Source organism: Leptidea sinapis, chromosome 10, assembly GCF_905404315.1.
Source record: "Leptidea sinapis chromosome 10, ilLepSina1.1, whole genome shotgun sequence".
NCBI lineage: Eukaryota > Metazoa > Arthropoda > Insecta > Lepidoptera > Pieridae > Leptidea > Leptidea sinapis.
In genome coordinates, this window is record NC_066274.1 from 284076 (window position 1) to 306733 (window position 22658).

At 33.7% G+C, this 22658-nt stretch overlaps 1 protein-coding gene across 1 annotated transcript in view; it reads left to right on the forward strand.

Annotated features, from left to right (window-relative positions):
* LOC126966553 (troponin C-like) overlaps positions 1 to 22658 on the forward strand; it is a 208543-nt gene that overhangs the window by 171512 nt on the left and 14373 nt on the right. The window contains exons 2-3 of the mRNA XM_050810689.1: positions 11322 to 11367; positions 17101 to 17131. Coding sequence (XP_050666646.1) covers positions 11344 to 11367; positions 17101 to 17131 — 55 coding nt within the window. The 5' untranslated portion in view covers positions 11322 to 11343. The remainder of the gene's footprint in view (positions 1 to 11321; positions 11368 to 17100; positions 17132 to 22658) is intronic.

A 22658-nucleotide genomic window follows, 5' to 3' on the forward strand; every position in this document is an offset into this window, starting at 1 on the left:
TCGTGACTCCTCGGAAAACGTAATTTTATCCCATTGTTCCAGGGTCCATTCATTTCGACGAGCGCGATTCCCGTGACGTATTGGTGGGCACCTAATTGGGCGTCGAGCTCGTAGGCCGTACTAATGCAGTCGATTTTGCAAAGTTTGGGGACTCACATCAACACCACTTGAATTTTGTAGCCTCAAACTTATCTCTCGAACGGTTCACATCGGCTGGCGTCTTGCAGTCAGTATGTACGGGTCTTGCCGAGTGGTTGTACTGCTTTTACGGCCTGAATGCTGTTCAGCGGGTTCCCGTGTATTATTGTAGCGCTGCCAACGACGACAAATAACACTTCTATGAATGCGAAAATGCAGAGATACCTGAGATTGATTACTTCCCACTTGCAACATCCCTACAATTCTTTGCATTTCATTAGCCGTCAAATGATGTCGCTCTATAACTTTAAAGAATATCTAACAATTCAATTTTGTCGCTAACTTTATTTAAATGGTTGGTAAAATAATAAAATCAATACTAAACGTAGCAATAAAAACGCACTTAAATTCAAACAAATTCCCTTTCATTTAATTTTATGAAAAAAACATCAAACCTGCGTTCATTTAAATGTTGTTAAAATGCGAATTGATTCTGCATAGTCGTTTACTTTAGTTCAACGTGTCCTAATTGCGTTCTTCTCCAATGGTGAAACCAGCCCTAAACAAATTTTCATCACCACAGCTGCTATCAAATAATAGCCATTATAGCAAATTAAAAAAAAATCTTTTCCAAAAGTATTTCAAAAGGACATACTTACCTAGTGTTATTTAAGTACATACACTCATTGTGGCTACTATTTACTCGATCGAAAGTAAGTAAGGCAAGTTAGTCTTTTGTTGGGCTATATATTTGCTATTAAAAGATGACCCCAGAAGAGGTATAAAAGAAATGTTTTATTTATTTATTTAAGATTACCTACAGAAACTACAACATACATTCCACTATAATTACAACATACTTAAAAAAATAATGATAATTGCGATTCTACTTACAGGCAATCAGACATGCAGTAAAAATATGTTTTTAATACAGTTGCTCAAAAAGTGGCGTATTGCAGGGACGTATAGCGTTCGGGATGTTGGCTATTACACACTCGAGATTTTTCTTTACCTTTTCCGCACTCGTGCGTTTTCTTTCCCAACTGTCAAAATAATGTCTATTAAAAAGAAATAATCCAACCACGAAGTTATTACAACAAAAAAATTCATAGAAGTTTTTAGGATTCATGCAAATATATCTAAAGAGAAGCTACTAATTTGTTTCAATATCAAATCTAATGATTTGATTCAATGAGTTAGGTGAGGTTTCATTTCATTTCATATCAATAAAAAAATCTACTGAAGACTTGGCTGTATATTTCCTTTTGCCTGCCCAGAATGGGTAAAGAAAACAAAAAAATCTCTGCTTATATTCTTTTATGGTTGGCGCCATTTTGTGTTTTTAATATTCAAATATTCAAATGTCGGAACTCTTTGCAATGACAGGTTTTCCGCACTCGTAATGAAATATACTATTATGACGATTGTTTGTCGACTATAAAGTAATAACGAATTATATAAATCTTAAAAACATTATACAACTACGTCTACACAAATTATAAGAAAAATATATAAGAACAAATTTAAATTAAAGTAGTAATTAAAATTTTACAAGATCAAAGATAGAAAACGTTCATGTGGTAAAGTTTACTATAACATAAATGACTTGCTTGATGGTATGCCAGTGCCACACCGTTGGAATGGATCGACCAGGCTATTTAATAATAATTATATTATAATTTATCTTAACGAAATTTTATTACAAAAAAGGTTCCCGCTGAGTTTCTTACACCCTTTCTTAGATCTGGGGCTAAAAATTTCGTATCTGAAATAAAATATAAAAATTTGAATTAATTTCTTCGATCGATTTGCGTCCGACTCGCACTTGGCCCGTTATTTGAAGTACGACAAGACAAGCTGTAATGAAATAATTTAATCGGAGAGTACGTACAATAGTACATTTAAGTAAGTAGTACATTTAAACAAGGCCGTATGTATTTTTGAGACATTCGTGATCTGCGCAAACTCAACAAGCTGTAAATAACGTTGGTGTCTATACACGGATATATTATCAAGAACAAAATGATCGAGGTTCATTAACGTCATCGTTGTAGGTACATTACTCCATGTTATAAAAAGAACAATCTGGCCAATACATGAAAAGTATTTATGAACTCAATTTGTAACACAATATACGTGGGCTAATAGGTTCCGTAAGCCAAATCGTCGAACGGTGTTGAAGGTCTGTCAATACAGAATCATTTATATTCATTAGAGGCTTGGCTTAACTGCGTGGTAGTCCTTTTGTCCTGCACCGTGCCCGTCTGAGTGTGACAACGCGAGTGCGCAATCCACTTGAACGGCTGTACCTGAGCTAAGATTTGAAATTAGCTTCCTTTCAACGTGTTTCTAGGTCGATAAAGCGTTATAGAAAGCGTGTACCTACCCAGTGTAATGCCACAGTAACACCAACCTGTTCTTTATCACATGTTTTACGGCCCTGGATTCATGCCCTTTTAAGCGTCAAAACTAAAGTGACTCCTTTGGAGTTGCAACAGAGCATTAGCAGCTATGGTCACTGATCGTTTGTCCTATTATTTAAAGCCAGTCAATAATATGACATATATGAAATTCCGCAGAATTGTCATTCAAATGAAAACTTACATTTCCACATAAAATTTCATGTTTCGGAAAGTTTTATATTATTCCCGGACTTTGTATTACAAAACACTAAAATTAGACAGAATTCTAAACTAGAATGTTTTCATACCGTTTAACAAAATTAAACAAAGCTGAAATAATCCAAAGGTAAATAAGTTATTTCGAAGTTCAAAGGAACATCAATCAGTAACCAGTCATGCTTTGTTGTGTAACACAAACAATAATCAAGAACACGGTTGATTGAAAATAATATTAATTATGTCTATTTTGAAATCTTTATTTCCAGTAAAGTTATTTTTCTATCAAAAGCACAATAAAAGCAATGCATAATACCCTTGGATTGATCCATGTACTGTACTCTATGACTCTTGTGTTTTTTTTTACTTACTCTTGTAAGGCATAGAGCATTTAACGTTTGTATTTTTAATCCATCACTTTACATATTATTATCTTGTAATTGAAATAATTTGTAAAACGAGGAAGCTGTATGTATTGATTTATAAGAGTGGCAATGAATTTCTTGGCACTTCTTGTCTTAGAAGCTCAACCTTTCCCCAAGTGGTGAGGTTAATGTAATAAGAATAATAATACTTTTTTATTCATAAGTGTAATTTCCTTGACCTATATGAAATAAGTGATTTTGATTTGATTTTATTATCAGGGTCCTAATTCTCAGTAACGCGAAATTCAAATTTAACATTAAAATCTCTTGTTTTAAAAATATAAAGCTTCAGCGATTTCTTCATTTAATTGCAATCCCAAGACAGCAAACGTCGCAAGTTTGTCGGTCTCAGTGAGTCTAAAATCTTTGTGCCGTCTATTATCGAGACACTTGGCCCGCGGGGCCCAGAGGCGTGGGGAATGTGCAAAGTACTATCAACGCACTTCAATATTAGCAGCTATTTCCGTCAACGGATCAGCCTAGCTATCCAACGCGGTAATGCTGCCAGTATTCTTGTTACACTTCCCCGTAATGATAGTTTTAATTTAATGTAATCATAGGTAGTATTGTAAATATATTAATTATAAGATTTGTTTATACTCTAGATATACCCTCTTGCTGTGAAACGATGTCTTACCTATTCTGTGGTTAAACGCATGATAACAGACACGTTTAGTACTTTAGTGTGCACAACAGCTACGTTTTTCTAGTTCGCCGCTATTTTTTCGACGTGTTCACAGCTGTCCCAGTCTATCTGGACGTATAAATTATCTAAATTTGTATGCATTGCGTTATACTATGTAGGTTATAGGTAGTGATGCAACGGATCTCTGTTTCTGGTTCTGCAAATGCGGAAGTTCCGCGCGCTTTTCAACATTCGTTTCTGTTTCTGTTTCCGCAACTTTTATAACGGAGATACCATCGGAAGTTTACGACGCTGAGAGCATGCATGCGCGGCGCGGACGGTTGAGCGCGCGGATTCATCCAGCGAGCCGCGCAATCCGTGCACGGCCTTTCGGAACTTGTCGCATTTGTTTATTTACATACTTTTTCGTGAATGTTGCAATATTGTTTTCTAAAAACATATAAGGGTAAAAAAACATCATGAAGAAACCCACACAAACCTACGAAGAAATTCAATGTTAAATTAACAAACTCGCACTGGGCTTAGAACTAAATAACTTGACAGGGCTTGAACCCAGCGTGGGTAAAAAAACATCATGAAGAAACCCACACAAACCTGCGAATATATTCAAAGGTTGTGTGTTAAATTGACAAACTCGCACTGGGCTTAGAACTGAATAGCTTCTTGACTGGGCTGGAACCCAGTGTGGAAAAAAAAACATCATGAGGAAAACCCCACAAACCTGCGAAGATATTCAAAGATTATGTGTAAAATTGACAAACTCACACTGGGCTTAGAACTGAATAATTTGACTGGGCTTGAACCCAGTGTGGGTAAAAAAAAACATCATGAAGAAATCCACACAAACCTGCGAAGATATTCAAAGGCTGTGTGTTAAATTGACAAACTCGCACTGGGCTTAGAAATAAATAACTTTACTGGGCTTGAACGCAGTGTGGGTAATAAAACATCATGAGGAAACCTCCACAACCCTGCGAGGATTTTCAAAGATTGTGTGTAAAATTGACAAACTCACACTGGGCTCAGAACTAAATAACTTGACTGAGCTTGAACCCAGTGTGGGTAAAAAATATAATGAGGAAACCCACACAAACATGCGAATATATTCAAAGGCTGTGTGTAAAATTGACAAACTGACACTGGGCTTAGAACTGAATAACTTGACTGGGCTTAGAACTGAATAACTTGACTGGGCTTGAACCCAGTGTGGGTAGAAAAACAACGTGATGAAACCTCCACAAACCTCCGAAGATATTCAAAGATTGTGTGTAAAATTGACAAACTCACACTGGGATTACAACTGAATAACTTGACTGGGCTTGAACCCAGTGTGATTAAAAAAACATCATGAGGAAACCTACACAAACCTGCGAAGATATTCAAAGGGTAGGTGTAAAATTGACAAAGTCGCCCTGAGCTTAGAAGTGAATAACTTTACAGGGATCTAGCGCACTCTGGGTTTAAGCCCAGTTAAGTCAAGTTTTCATACAAAATAGGTCCACATTAGACGTCAAGTTACGGAAAATTGCACGCTTAGACATTTATGTTCTTATCTAGTGCTATATCAAAGCAGTACAATATTGATTACACGACTGCAGGTATAGACCGGGGGTGGACAAGTGGATGCTGTTTTCAGCGATTTTAGTAAAGCATTTGACCGAATTGATCACTTCATACTGTTACGGAAACGTCTATTTGCTGGAATACATGGAAAACTATTTAGATGGTTCTCTCTTACATTGAAAATAGGTCTCAACAAGTTGTTGTAAAAGGCTATACCTCTTCTTGGAATACTGTTTCTTCTGGAGTGCCACAAGGTTCATTACTAGGCCCTCTATTATTTAATAATATATTTATTAACGATGTAGGCATTTGCTTTGAATCTTTTAAAATTTTTTGCTGTATGCTGATGATATGAAAATATTCTTAAATATCACCAGAGATTCAGATTGTCAGCTTCTCCAAGCGAATCTAGAAAGATTTGAGGCATACTGTCATCTTTATAAACTAGACCTAAACGTGTTAAAATGTCATTTCATTACTTTTTCACGTTAGTATAATATAATAGAACACAAATATAAGATAAAGGGCATTGTTCTTAATTCTGATAATGAAATAAGGGACCTTGGTGTTACACATGACAGTAAACTTACATATGAAAAACACATTGACGATAAAATGAAAAAGGCCAAGAAATCTTCTGGTTTCATCAAACCGATAAGTTCTCAATTTTCTAGCGTAAAACTCATTAAAATACTATATTCAAATTCAAATTCAAATATTTTTATTCAAAATAGGATTTATAATCACTTATTGAACGTCAAAATCTACCACCCATTCAAAAGAGACTGCCTCAGACCTGAGAAGAATGGGCGCAAGAAACTCAGCGGGCTTTTCTTTTTATATAAAATACGGATTACAATGTAATATCGTACAATAAACATTAATAATTAAAGAGCCTGAGGGTGTTCGCTTTAATCCCAGTCCGTGGTGTCATTAAGAAAATCGTTTATGCTATAATAACCTTTCCCACACAAACGTTTTTTAACAATTCTTTTAAATTTCGTAACACATTTGTTTTGTACATTTTCTGGGATCATATTGTAGAAGCATATACATCGCCCAACAAAAGACTTACTAACTCGACCCAACCGAGTAGTAGGCATAACAAGTTTATGTTTGTTCCTCGTGTTAACATTATGAATGTCACAGTTTCTAGAAAATTCCTCAATGTGCTTATGAACATACAAAACATTATCAAAAATGTATTGAGAAGCAACAGTCAAAATGTTTATTTCTTTAAATTTTTCTCTTAATGATTCTTTAGGACCTAGGTTATAAATCGCGCGAATAGCCCTCTTCTGCAGCACAAAGATAGTATTAATATCGGCCGCACTGCCCCATAACAATATACCATAGGACATAATACTATGAAAATAACTAAAGTATACTAATCTCGCCGTATCTATGTCAGTTAATCGTCTGATTTTCTTAACCGCATATGCTGCAGAACTAAGCCTATTCGCCAATCCTTCAATATGGGGGCCCCACTTCTACTGCTATACTGTTCATATCTTCGAAGTACCCTTGAATATTTCTCTCAGGTTTGAAAAAATTCAAACAAGTATTTTAAGATATTTACAATTTAAGTGTAATAAATATGATACAGATTATATAATAAGATGTAACAGTCATACTACCATTAGAAATAATACGTCAAATAGCTGATACAGTTTTTTACTCTAAGTTACTTCACTCTAAGATAGATTCTTCTAAATTATCGTCACAAATTGGTATCAAAACGCCCAATAACTACACCCCTGACAAAATGTACTCTATACGTTCCCCATTCCAGTACTAATTACAGGCAACATTCTTATTTTATAAGGTGTCCACCAGCAATAAATCAGATATTAGTTGGCTTGCCTGATTTCGATCTAATCAATACGTCACCAAACGCGTTAAGGGGTAGATTGACAAGGTGTTAGATGAGTGCGTGTTCTCTTGAGAGCTGAATACATGAATACTATAATTTCCATTCACTTTGTCTTCGTGTATGATATCTATATACTTTTATTTTATTACTTCTTGATTTTTTTTGTATTTTTGTTCATTATTTGTAACACGCTTATAGTTTCTTATATGCGAAAACTGTCAATAGTAAATAGATGTATACTTTTTTTAACCTATTTATGTCATGTACTACTGTTTGTTTTCCTCCCTAATAAAATAAAATAACATAACTATATTGGACATAACTATGGATAGATAAAATCTTGTCATTAAACGGTGATAGCAATGTATCAGTTACAAGAGATACGTTATTGAAAACGGCCTTTAGATACTAATGAAGAGCTATCATAAATTACAACAGCTCACATAAAAAAACTGTAATCAGCTATATATGAATCGATAACCGAAAATCGTCTTGCGGCATTTGTGCAAGAATCGTTAATGCTTTGTTGTCTATGATCTATTTATAATTTTATTCGGCAAGCAGCTGCACGATAAAGCTGGGAATCTCTCGCACAATAAACACCATTTGGTCCATAGCGTGTTTCGGGAGGATTTATTTTACGTTGAAACATATTATATCGCAGCCGTACGAATTCTGTAAACAAACGAATGCGAGTGGGCGGGCTGCGCACATTATAGAGTTTGTTAATCACAGCTGTGTAATAAAAAACTATTTGCAGGTTGTAATTAGAGCTCTGGTAGTGTATAATATATAACAGCTTTGTCCCCGTGCTATTTTGGGGATGAAGTTCTGTCGGAATCGCATTAGAAATTGATTTGAGAAGTTGTGGTGTAATATTAACCACAATTTTTTTTAATACGACAATCGAGCATACTGGTCACTTGTTGGTTTGTTTGTTTGTTTTTTGTGCTACTTACGCGAAGGCTAACCAACCAAAAAAAAAACTCTCGTTGGTCTTTCCGTCCGTCTGTCTATCGGCTATAATAATAAAAATAAAAAAATAAAAAACGCAGTTGTGCGTACTTACTATGGGCCTCATGAGAAAGCTCATGGTCGCGCAGAGGGCATTGAAGAGGGCTTTGCTCGGAGTTTCCCTGAGAGGTTGAATCAGAAATGAGGAGCTGTAAGAGAACCAAAGTCACCTGTCAGACACAGCCCCAGCTGACTGCGAAACTGAAATGACATTAGGCAGGGCACATAGTTCGATGGACAAATGCCCGTTGGGGTAGTAAAGAACTCCATTGAAAGAAATTGGCGACCAAGTACTGTGGCGGCCTTTGTCCAGCAATTGACGTCTTCCGGCTCAAATGATGATAATTTCTGAAATAACAAATGATTGTTTTATTAAAGTATTTATAAGGTATATGTAAGGTATAGTGTCTTTTATGATGGTAAGGAACCCTTGGGGTTTCACTTGACCATTTTTATTTATTGTTGACCGTAGTCTACCTACAATATATTCCCCGTAAATTAATAAGGGGACAGGCTGCCATCTTAATGACGTGAGACGCAGACACTTAAAAATTCTTTAGAAGTTTAAAAAACTGTTAGAGGAATATTTAAACGTGTATCGTGTGAAAACAGCCTTGTTTATAATTTTTATGTTTTTATTTGTTACCATGGTTTTAAATGATGAGTAGAAAAATTATTAATAGCTATGTTGATATCTTAATTCATACATAATTATATAGCTTTTTATAACAAAAAGATTTATGACATTTAAATTACTAAGCACTTATAAATTAAATATTAAATAATAAATTGTAATAAATTCAAACAAATAAAGAACGAGTATCATATTTTATGCAACGTACTGATGAATAAAGTATCACTTACACTATGTAATTATTTCATCTATAAATAATTTAAAATTAATTAATTTAATCTAAAATATATTATATTATAAAAACAAAATCATAACAAAGTTAAAACTTTTCTTTGTATATTATATTTAAAAGAATATTGGCTGTTTGTAGAGCAAACAATAACCAATTCAAAAATATACTTTAATGAATTTTCGTCTATTTGTACCAACAAATAAAAAAAAAATTAAAAATTAGTATAAAAAAAAATTAAGTCTTTTTGCGTTTTGCCCGGACATAAATACAGATAAACAAACTGAATTTTAATTCTAATTTTCAAATTCAGAACAGATCGGGACAACATATTACAGGTTATATTTGGTTATAACGCTAAATGCAGGCCCAGTATTTTAGTTGCTTTATAGCGTCCACGCAAAAACGTCGCCGACTGCAGCTCATCTATATACATATAGATATAAATAAAATTGGAGTGTCTGTTTGTAATATTGAAATAACCGTTTTTTACTACATGTATATGAGTATATAATATACACCAAAATAACATTTCTTTCAACAATTTTTGTCTGTCTGTCTGTTTGTTCCGACTAATCTCTGAAATGGCTGGACTTATTTTGACAGGACTTTTATTGGCAGGTAGGTGATGTAATAAGGAGTAACTGAGGCATTTATTTTGGAAAAATTCTTTTATTTTAGAAATAAAAGTATTGTTGATATGTTTAAGACACGGTCTAACTCTAAAAATTATTTATATGGCAAAACAACGTTTGCCGAGTCAGCTAATCACGAGAGAAAGAAGAAATAAGAAACATTTTAATCACTTTCCGGGGTTTATACAAGCGGAATATGGTTAGCGATGCGGGGTTTTGATGTTAGTTCTCATCCTTTTTAGGGATTATAAGACAAGAGAAGATATTTCAGACTGTCGCATGTTTTGCAACATTGCACAATCTAGCTGCAGGAATCAGCTGAAATAATTCTTTGGTAAGTTTCTCCTTTAACGTGTGTCATTGTTATGCCAGTGGAAGGCTCCTTTGCACAGGATGCCGGCTATATTATGGGTACCGTAAAGGCGCCTATTTCTGCCGTGAAGCAGTAATGTGTAAGCATTAATGTGTTTCTGTTTAAAGGGTGCCGTAGCTAATGAAATTCCTGGGCAAATGAGACTTGACATCTTATGTCTCAAGTGGACGAGCGCAATTGTAGTTCCGCTCAGAATTTTTGGGTTTTTCAATAATCCTGAGCGGAACTGCATTGTAATGGTGCAGGGCTTATCTATTATCATAAAAAAAAAAATTCTGCAACTACTCTTGAGGTGTTCACGCTGAGAGCATAGTGACATCCTCAAAATCTTCTGGTATAGAAAACGTTGATGGGCATTAGTATTCACTTCATATCAGTTTGCCCTTGCTCGTTTTCTCTCTCAAAAAAGGAAAAAGAAACTCTGTCTATCTGCAGCTTGATGTGATTCATGCAATCAAGAGAATATGTCGTCACAGAATTACTAACGGCCGTTCCCAATATGCGAATTTGAACTGGCAGTTTTCAGGGCACATAGGTCGACGGACAGATGGCCGTTAGGGCAGTAAAGTCCTCGAATGGCGACCAGAAGACGCAGTGTTGGTAGGCCCCCCACAGGATGGACCGACGATCTGGTCAAAATCGCCGGAATACGTTGGATGAGGGCAGCGCAGGACTGATCGTCATGGAAATCTTTGGGGGAGGCCTTCGTCCAGCAGTGGACGGCTTCCGGCTGATGATGATGATGATGAAGTTATATGTAAGGAAAGTCTGAGTAAAATCTAAGTACGCTCCATAGACCTCAGCGTAAATATCAGATCCCTCGGTCAAAAGCTCTGATATATAAAAGTATGAAATCATAAGTGCATTATTTATTACGTGCAGCTTAAAGCTTTCGGTTGGTAATGCATTGGGGCGCACGGTACTATGTAAATGTTTACGTTTTCCTCTCCACGTTTTCAACTAAAAATACGTTATCATCCTACCGCTTGAGGCTCACGCGATTGGTCGGCGCACGCGCAGGCAACCGTGGCAATGTGGAACCGCGGTCCCCCGCTACCCCCACTGCCCCCATTTACGTGAAAGTATCGAAAAGGCCGAGTCCGTAAAATAGCAGAAATAACCCTGAACGCTGGAATCAGCAAATTTCTGATCAGTCGTGTTGTGCGTCTCATAGTGCTAACTAGTGATATCAAACATGGGTCTGGAAACAGAAGACTGGGTAGGTGCAATAAGTTTTAGAGATTTCTGTTTTTGGGAAAACAGGCTGCACCTGTTATAAAATTCCCCGTCCTTTAGTAAATAATATCAATAATAATTATCGTATTTCTTCTGCTACGTAGTAAATAAAAAGTATTTTAGTAGTTTTTTTTTAATTTTATAAGTAAAATTTTACAGAAATATTTTACGATTTTACCATCTGTATAAAATTGCATATCTTCTTCTTGCATATTTTTAGGACAGTAATCCACCGCAGTGCTGGGCTATGAAATTTTTTATTGTGACAATTATGAACTCGTCTTCAGAACTCGTTTAGCTGTTAATTAATACGAACTAAAATAATTTAGAAGAATAAATTATTATAAAGTATTATGATACTTAATCCTTTAAAAAGGCAATATTTGGAGAAATTTATGTTAATTAAAAAACTTAATACACAAGTAATTGTTGTAACTACAGTCGTAACTGTATTTTGAACTCTTAAAAATAACAAATATTTAGAAAAAAATACTTAAAAGTGTCTCTAGTCGTAATTTAAAGATATCGTTTAAATGAGTCGAAAAAAATAATTTACTACTATTTTAGGAGAATAAATTTAATACACCCCAAAAAGAAATATCCTAACATAGTGGTTTTTATTAACAAAAAACATGTTTACTAAACTATAACTTCGATAATTTACTGTACATTGTTTAATATCGATATCGATATTTATATCTTATATCGATATTTAAGTTAAAACATCAAATCATCATTTTCTCCGAAATATTAACTTCTAACGTACGCATACTAAAGAACAAATATATTTGAAATGGAGAGCTTGAAAGGCCGATGATTCTATTTTCGTATCAATTGCAAGTTAAATAAAATTATTATGTTCCAGCGTATTAAGCGCCCAAGCTTCACCGAATACTAGGATCACGTTACATTATGATCAAAATTGATTATTATATTGTGTGCCCAGTAGATACTTGAATTAATTCGAATCTGCCTATTCGAAAGTGGGTCGTGTTTGATCGAGATTTGATTGACGGAAAAGTGGGATTAGCCTGTGGCGTAAAGATAAAAATAAATATTTAAGTGCAACCCAAATGAATGACTGAATTCGTTGCAAATGTCTTGAAAACTCAATATTGAGTTCTTCATATAAAAAAGACTATGAAGAATAAATTCTAGCAATTTAGTATAATAATAAATAGCTATTTTTAAATTGATATCCCTTCTGGGATGATGATCTATAGCCGAGTGGTTAGCGATCTTACGTACTAAGCTAGAGGTCCCGGATTCGAATCGCGGTAGGTGCAAGCATTTATATGATGAATATGGATGTTTGTTTCCGAGTCATGGATGTTTATATGTATTTATGTATGCTAAAGTAAATACATATATCGTTGTCTTGCAACCCATAACGTAGGCTATATATGCCTAATTTGGGGCAAGATAATTTGTGTAAAAGTGTGTCAATATTATTATTATTCAAATTAAATTTGAAACCAAAAGTTATGAACGATGTGGGACCACAACCTGAGGCTTGAAGGCAAACCAAGATTTACGAACGAAGTATCAGTTAGACGGTTGACTCAGTTGGTAAGAGCTCTCGGATGGAACGCGAGAGGTCGCGGGCTCAAGTCTCACATCGTTCCTAAATTTTGGTTTAAAGTTTTATTTGTATAAATTCGAGCTAGTGCCACTGTTTAGTGAGTTAGTTGCGAATGAGGGAAGAAGTATAAACTGGGGAATATTCCCCATAGTTCATTCTACATTCCATTCTATACTCTACATATTTCTACTATTTTCTGTAGGCGCTAGTATACTTTTAATAATAATGGGAGACTATACTAAAATCAAAAAAACTAAAACTAAAACCGAATTCCACCTTCGCACGACACGCCACAAGTTAGAATATCATCCCCACAATCTGGATTTGTGGCGGTCCTCCACAGTGCGCTTTTCAAGGAGCTTTCTTCCACGTACTACAAAGCTGTGGAATGAGCTTCCTTGTGCGGTGTTTCCGGGACGATACGACATGGGCACCTTCAAAAAAAGGGCGTACACCTTCCTTAAAGGCCGGCAACACTTCTATGATTCCTCTGGTGTTGCAAGAGATTGTGTGCGGTGGTGATCACTTAACAACAGGTGACCCGTACGCTCGTTTGTCCTCCTATTCCATAAAAAAAAAACTTATAAGTCACGTGAGTGACGTCATACCTTAGTTTTGCCATAGTAACTAAAAATTTTTGTTTTGCGAGATGGGGACAGCTGACCCTTAAAGTTTAAATGCCTGTAACTTTGTTTTACTTCGTTTATTATAACTTTATAACAAAATAATAAAAAAACATTTAGTCAAATACCCAACCATGAAGTTAATATAACTTTTAATGTTACCTATAGCTATAGCCGTAACAGTTATATAAATAAAGTAATAATAATCATCATAAAGCCTCTACCTGTGGTAAGTTAGGTGACGGTTATATTTTATCTTTATCTCAATCCAAAAGACATTAATTAATGTAGAAACAAATAGTAAAAAAAATTTTTCGAAATATAACATAAATTCTATGAAGTGCCATCGCCTCCTTTTGGTTGTCAAATAAATTAAAGTTTATTTTATGAATCTTCAAGTACTACATATCAATACTAACTTGTATAAGTAAGTTTTTAAAACCGTACGTAAGGTTACTGATAATATAGCTCTCTATACGCGAAATTATTTTAAAACCGTTTATGTTGCATATGAGTTTATCATTTACAAATATACACATGCGACCTCCGGCGTTCCGTGACGGTGCTCTAACCGGTTGAACGGTTAGCTCAGTTGGTAAGAGCACCGGCACGGAACGCCGGAGGTCTTGGGTTCGAATCCCACATCGTTCATAAAATTTTGTTTTTCAAATTTTATTTGTGTATTAATCCTAGAAGTGAGGATTATCACTTTAAAAAACATAACATATTGTTTAAATAAACATATAAAACAATATTTTAAGCATCAGTTTATATGTAGCTTGCAATGATATTCGTAACATTTGAATAAATTTACGATTTGTTTATTAAAAACTTGTGCTAAAATTGTTGTTAGTCAAATCAACGGATATTCAACGTTTAGAGTGTAAAAGTAGCAATTTGTGAAAATTGTATTAAATTGGAAATTTTAAGTATATTTATTAAGTTAAAAAACAGATCTAGTTGCACATAGTAATTTAATATTTATGAAACAAACATCAATACAGTTTCCAGTTAAGTTTAAAATAATTTTCGATGGAAAAAAATTACTAAAACATAATTTGATTGTACTATTCAAATTAAGTCCCCAAGCTAAACAAAAAAAAAAACAGCAATCAAAATAATAGTAACCGGTGTTAATATATATATTTATAATATAGTTGGGATGTTTGAATTAATTTAAAACTTTATTAATAACAAACAGTTTCAGATATTTTGTAACATTTTCTATTGTCAACGTCAATAACTATTATGAAAAATGTCTAAAATCACTATTTTAATTATAATTAAACAATTATTACTAAAATTAGTTCTACGAACAGAAATAATAATGTATTGGAAAGTAATGGAAAGATTGTAATGTTTTGGGTAATTCAATTCAAAATTACTTCGAAAATGAATGTATTCAGACGAGTATTACAGGAACTTTTGATTTGTAAAACGTTTTATGACATGCTTTTGTCTTGAAAACTGATAATAATAAAATTAACAGTACATATTGTATCGACTGACTTTCTTAATGACGTTCTATTATATTCTTCCTGTTGTGGCTTCTGTTGGCACCACAATTCAGACAATGTCACGTTTCAGTAGACCTATGAGCTGAGCGTGTGTTATTTGATCGGTGTTAACGAATTTTCCAATGTTTATCGTAATAATCGGTGCCAAGATTGAACAATGTTCAATTTTCTTACTAAGCCTGAAACAAGTATACAAGCTGTTATATTTATTAGACTACGGCCGTTCCCAATATACTATCTACAGATAGAGATAAATTACTACATTCTACTGTCAATAATTAGCCGTCAATAATCTGAAGCTGTCTCAATATACCCGATAAGTCATTCTTATCACCTTATATTGGGACGTGTGAATTGAAATTTCCATAGAAACTTCTATCGCTGGTAAGCTGTACGTCGTCCCATTAACGGACCGCGTGTACGGATTAGGTGAGTTGCCGTCGATAAGTTTATTGGGACAGAAAAGTCAACGATAGTTACGATTTTTCAAGTAAGAGACTGAATATTGGGAACAGCCGTTAAATTTCCTAGTATTAGTTATAACATAATATTATTTTGTTAAATATATTTACATAAAATATTTATAAAAGGTGGCGCGGGGGATTTGAGGAGGTATAAAATTGTACAAGGAATACCTCATTAACGGACAACTAAAGAATAAATGGTCCATAACGTTTTCTTTTAATTAACAATTACATTGACATAGTTCGTGACAGCTGCGATGTAAAATTTAAAATATTTTAACACTCACCTCTCATTAGTTTCTTGGCTAGAACTGCTTTTTATCTGAAGTCGATCTTTTAGAATAATGAGACATTTTTATAAAGATAGAAGTGAATCAACCTTGTGGATCACTTCTATCTTTACATAAATGTTAATTTAAAAATAACCTATTTAAATAAATGTTACCTACATGTTCTAAATAAAATGAACAATAAGAAATCACGCATAACTTATTCAAGTTATTTGATATATACTTAGGTATTAATGTTTTTCCATAGACTTAGGCTGTGATCTATAGAGCCTACTCAGACTTTGCTCACAATATATACTCACATAAAACTTAGCTGAGTTTAAGCTTAGCATTATCTTTGATTTGTTATTTATAGTCATTTGACAGCTGAATATAAGCTGAGCTTATTAAATCAAATCAAAATTATTTTGTCTCATAGGTAAATTATATTACACTTGAAATATGTAATTTTTTCATACAGCTCACTCGGAAGGTAGATTTCCTTAGAGAAGAATGAGCAAGAAACCCTAAGGTTGCTCTTTTCAAAACAGATTAGGTATTACAAGTTCTTATTTTCAAATAAATTTACAAATAATGTCAATTACAATATAATATGCAAAGTGATGCAACAAAAGCACTTAAACGTCAAAATATACTAACGGTTTTCTAACAAATACTTAAACATGTGTTGAACACTTGTTTAAAAAAAGTTCTATTACAAATCTGTGTCTTTCTGTTGTTTAGCGCCTAACAATCTTTAGACATTGCTTTAGGTATATTTAAACTCGAGTCGAAGCTGTCTTAGTTATGTCTAACGGATATATCATATTCTTAGGGTAGATTTAGATTATATGGTGACAGATAGATGACAGCTGACAAAAACTGCGTTCCTATAATTGTTCCTGAACACATCAGTATATGTTCAGCTTAGCAACGTCTTAGTTAAACACAAGCTAAACACTATTTTGTAATAGAAAAAGATTCTCTGACTCCATTTTAAACGTTGCTATAACCTAAGTATGGTCATGTTTAAATTATTTTTATAAAATAACACCGTAAGGATCTAAATCGAATCGTAACTGACTGTTTACGACCTGTCAATCAACATCAGTTACTGTAAAATATATAACTATATATTATACAGGAACTGATGACTGATATCTATAAATGAGACTGTGAGGTATCTAACTAGATATAGGTACAATAGATTCGCTTCGCTTATTTATAGTGTCTATGGTTAATATTATTTTTTTAATTTCAGGCCGATGAACTCCCACCAGAACAAATCGCCGGTAAGTCAGTTTTATATTTTCAAATTATATATCCGTAGCATTCAAAGCAATAGATACATAATCCTTACGGCCGTTCCCAATATTCAATCTGTCTCCGGTTGTGGCCTACTTGAGATAAAAATCGTAACTATCGTTCACTTTTCTGTCTCAATAAACCTATCGACGGTAACTCACCTTATCCGTACATGTCAATGGGATGACGCATAGCTTACCAATTACCAGCGATAGAAGTTTGTATGGAAATTGCAATTCACGAGTCTCAATATAAGGCGATAAGAATGACTTATCGGGTATATTGGGACATCCTCAGATTATTGACACCTAATTACTGACAGTAGAAGGTAGTAATTTATCTCTATCTGTAGATAGTATATTGGGAACGGCCGTTAGATAGCTGCTGAAAGGTTATTTGGAACAGGTATATAATTATACAATACTTTTTAACATTTCATAAGAAAAATAATTAGCTTATAAACTTAATACCATAAATAATTGATATCTATCAAATTTTAAAGAAGCACTTGCTGAAGATGAACTGCGATAATTTGAAGATCGCATGAATCTCATCAAAATTGTTCTAGGCGTTCTAGAGTCTATTGTGAACAAACATAGATACCAACAACAATTACATTTATATAGATGTCGCAGGGATATGATAAAAACAGTGATGTGGTGAAATCTCGGAGGATGTTAAAATAACAACAATCCCGGCATTTGATCAATTCACTTAGGGAATTGACCAAATCTCTGTTATTATCCCTGCGACATACATATGATAGATTATTAAAATAATATAATATAATACTTCCAAATGATGATGTATGAAAATTTAAATTTAAATTCAAATATTCTTTATTCAAAATGGGATTATTACTCATTGAATGTAAAAAAAACTACCATCCATTCGAATATGTATCCCTCAGAACTGAGAAGAACAGGCGCAAGAAACTCAGCGGGCTTCTTCTAATAATTTCGGACAGTAAAAATATTTATTATTATATAGCCTAAGGGTGGTCGCTCCATTTCCGATCTGTGGTATCAATAGGAGGGTAATTTATGTTATAGTTAACATTAGCACACAATGTTTCAATTATTTTGAATTTCGCAACACATTTGTTTTATACATTACGTTGTTATAGTTATTTATGCAACTTTTGTGTAATTAGGGGTATTAAACACGAATGTGGATTGATAATAGTATCACAAGTGTATTTTAATACCAAATTATCTACAGTTGCATACAAGACTTTATCAACACCCATAATATGAATCCTCTATAAAAGATTCTGAAACAGTTAGCTTACTGCTAAGATTAAAAAAGCCAGTCCTAGTAACCATTACATCATCCAAACGAGTGTTGTAATGTTGTACTGAATTTCATTACAACACTCGTATGGATGATGTAATGGTTATTAGAATATTGGGTGTTTTAATGTTCCCAATAAGCTAACTGTTTTAGAATCTTTAATAGAGGATTTAAAGCATGTGTGTAATGATTATTATATACGAAACTGTATACGTTCGAATAATTTTATTATATTATGTACTATTTCATTACAATGTATAACCATGATAAATGTACTCGCTAAACTTTTACATTCCATGGTGAGTTATGTCTCTAGTAAACAATACTTTGTACTATGTTCACATTAACAAATGATAAACATAAATACTTTCATTCTTCTTTATTTTTTAATTTATTTTTATATTCGTTATCTATTGAATCTCTCGAAGCGAGTTTTCAAAGACATACTGAGTAATTATGAAACAAATTACTACCTACAGCCGTTTTCGTGAGTGGGTTGCTTTGTCTTTACTGAGATTAACATTTTAAACAATATTTACATTGTATTTTGCACTGTATTAGGCACCTACCATATAACCTTATCGTTAGTAAACATTTTAATTGCTTATTTGTAATTTCTAATACGTCTCATTGAGAGTAAAATTTATATAAACTGAAACCTATGAAAATCGTTAATGAATGGTTTTGACGATTTCCATTCTAAATCTATCTATGAGATGTGATAGCTTATTATAATGAAGGATTGGCAAACAGTCTAACTGCCGTTCCCAATATTCAGCCTATCTCCGGTTGTGGCCTGTTGACTTTTCTGTCCCATTAAACTTATCGACGGTATACTCACCTTATCCGTACCTGCTGTCTGTCAATGGGAAGACGTATAGCTTAACAGCGATAGAAGTTTGTATTTAAATTATATTACTTTGTAAACATATTTTTTCAATGAAAAAAAAGCCCGCTGAGTTTGTTGCGCCCGTTTTTCTGGTCTGAGGCATTTGGTTTGGAATGGGTGGTAGTTTTTGACTTTCAATAAGTAATGTCACATCCTATTTTGAATAAAAATATTTGAATTTGAATTTGAATTGGTATTTGTATAAATGAGACATATGAGCGAATTTCTATACTAGTTAGTTTTATTTATTTAGACTTAAGAGCATTGGAAGCAAGACCATCAGCTCAAAACAAAATACAATGAGTCGTCTGTGACTGAAAATATATTAGAATAGTGGCGCTTTATAAAATGAATACATTAATACATCTGAAATTCGCAACCATATTATTGGAGAGCAGCCAGTAACAACGAACTTCGTAAATTTACCAGACGTAACTTCGTGTAGTTAATCTGTTATTCCGAATTCAAGTGTGGGTTTAATTAGCTTGTTTTAAAATAACCGAAAGCAACTGGATCGGGCGTGGTGCTTTTACGATTAATTAAACGCGGAATTAGGTCGCTGGACTCACCTACAGCTGCGGTATTGCACCACCTCAATACCATTCCAGTGCTATCTGCGATTCGTTGATGTATCATTCAATTTAGATCTGATGTGTACGGTTTTAATTCTGAATATATTCTAGGCGCCGCGGCCGCAGCTATTGAAATTACTAGGTAAATGAGACTTAAGGCGACACTAAATGCCAGCGACCTTGAGCGATATTAGTTCACCGCTTCCGGCCCGCCATCTATGTAATAAAGCCAAGAAAACAGTTTATGTGCTTACAATCCTCGTTATTCACTACTAATCTGTATAAATTAACCTACACAAAAAAGTATAAGCTATAAGAATAACTTTTCAAAAAAACTTTTCTTTTCTTTGCCAAAAAACTTGTTTAACTTCAAAGAAAAGTGGTAGTTCAAAAAGGCTCGGCAGTGTTAACTATAATCAACAGTAAGCATTAGCAACCTACAAATAAGACTTAAGGATATGTGTAACAGGATTAAGTAGTGTTCATGGCTCGAAATGCTATACTTTCACCACAAATTTGTCTTAAAACACCATGTTTGCGTGTTTTCTGCTTACGCTTCGCCTTAATATCTTATGTCTGCCGCTCAGAATTTTCGGGTTTTTCAAAAATCGTGAGAGGCACTGCATTGTAATAGCGTATCAATTACTATCAGCTGAACGTCCTGCTCGTCTCGTTTCTTATTGTCATAAAAAATATAACAATTTGTGACGTGACCTCGCGACTTAACCGATTTTGATGATTTTTTTTATGTTTGTTTTAGTGGATGCTTATCCTATCCATTTGTATGTTAAGATTTATGAGCTGGCAGCGCGGCGATCGAGATATAGACATTTTTCTCATTGATTTTTGATGAGAAATATAAGTTTACTTTTAAAATAACATATAACCTAAAAATATAATTCCCAATCATCAGTTTCCTATTTAAATGTATAAATATATATACTCTTTTGTAATAAAATCCCAGCCGTTGTTCAGGCGTGTCTATAAATAAATTAAAATGTTTTAATTTTAATAGGGCTTCGTTGTAAATCTACTCAACGGGGATTGTCTAAATTCTAAGTTTAAATAGTGATGTTTTAAAGAGCACATATATTGTGAATTCTCACAATATATGTGCTCTTTCTTTCTTGCCGCGTTTCTTCTCTTAGTGCGCCATTTCTTTCTGAAGCAATGGTAGTGCTTTAATTGACATCAAAAAGTATTGTAAATCAATAATTTTTTTACAAAAAAGAAAATGCCTCTCGTACTTTTTGATATAGTTCATTAAATAACGTTCGGGCGGGCCATAGACACAGTAGACATATGTTTATAGGCTTTCAGTATACAAACAAAACCTGCGATAGAGAAGAACACCTCAAACGGCAAGATAGAAAAGAAACGTGAATCTATTGTTACTATAATCGATTTGTTTGATAAGGCGTAAACAGTCAGCTACGCTCCTTGGTATTATCTTAATATATATAAATTGCGTGACACGTTGTTTGTCCGCGATGAACTCCTAAACTAATGAACGGATTTTAATGGGGATTACTTCAATGGAGTACAGTTTGGTCCAACTTGAGAGATAGGATCAACTCAGAATCGGTCGTCATCCATTTTTTATGCATCAAAAATTTTAATTATGAATTTTTTTTATTACTTTTATGGCATATTATAGTAATATAATATACCTTTGGTATTGGTCTGGTATAGACCTTTGCTGGGTTAGCTATATTATTGTAATTTTTTTAAACATAAATATTTTAGTGTATTATTTTTTGTTTCAATGTTTTTTTTTAAATTTGTTTTGTAATATTATGTGTTTAATGACGGGGAACTTTCAAATTTCTTTTTAAAGTTTGTCCGTTGAAGTTTCACTTCTACTATGTGTCCCAGCACACATTCGTCTTGTCGACTTTTTTATATTTATGAAATATTTTTTATATTACTATAATAAATTCCTCATTTTAAATAATTATTGGCTCTTTGAACATACGACACTTCAATACATTTAGAACATTATAGACGTAGGTATAAATAGCCAATCGAATAATAAATATATCGAGTTCCCAATACCTATTTCAATTTACAATTCTACAGATTTCTAAAACTCCTTTAAGTTTATACGAGCAATTATTCTTTCTGCGGACTTCTCAAGCTTGCTTCGCTGAAACTCGTGAAAATAATTTTCCATCATGTCATGAATCTGACATTTAATAAGTGTTTAGTATAAAATAAAATCAACAAACTGTAGGTTTAATGTTTTTTAAAAAGGAATGCTTGTGTGTTCTACAAACCAAAGGTATGTTCCGATATGCACTGCGACCACTGAACAGTGTGACGTCAATTTAGTATACTGTGAAGCCGTTCCTATATAGCCAGTTATATTGGTTACTATTTAAAACGGAACGCAATCCCGTATACTGTCAGCTGTATTTTATGACGCAGCATTCAAACGAGTGTATTAAAGTTTTCTAGTTCATTAAAAAAAACTGTTGTTTTAGTACCTACTGTCAAATTAAAAATATTTGGGATTAAACTGTAGGTATTGTTTATAAAACGTTAGGCACTCGAGTGGTTTTGACGGATCACGTGATCAAAGTACTGCGAGTACCTTACCTCGAAAACGCCAGTGCTCACAGTAGAATATGGCGGCGATTTATGACGTCATATATTTCCCTAGGGTACTGCGGCAGTATACTGGCAGTCCATAACGGAACGAATTTTTCTACTGTGATAGCACTGCGCGGTGCTCGCAGTGCATATCGGAACATATCTCTC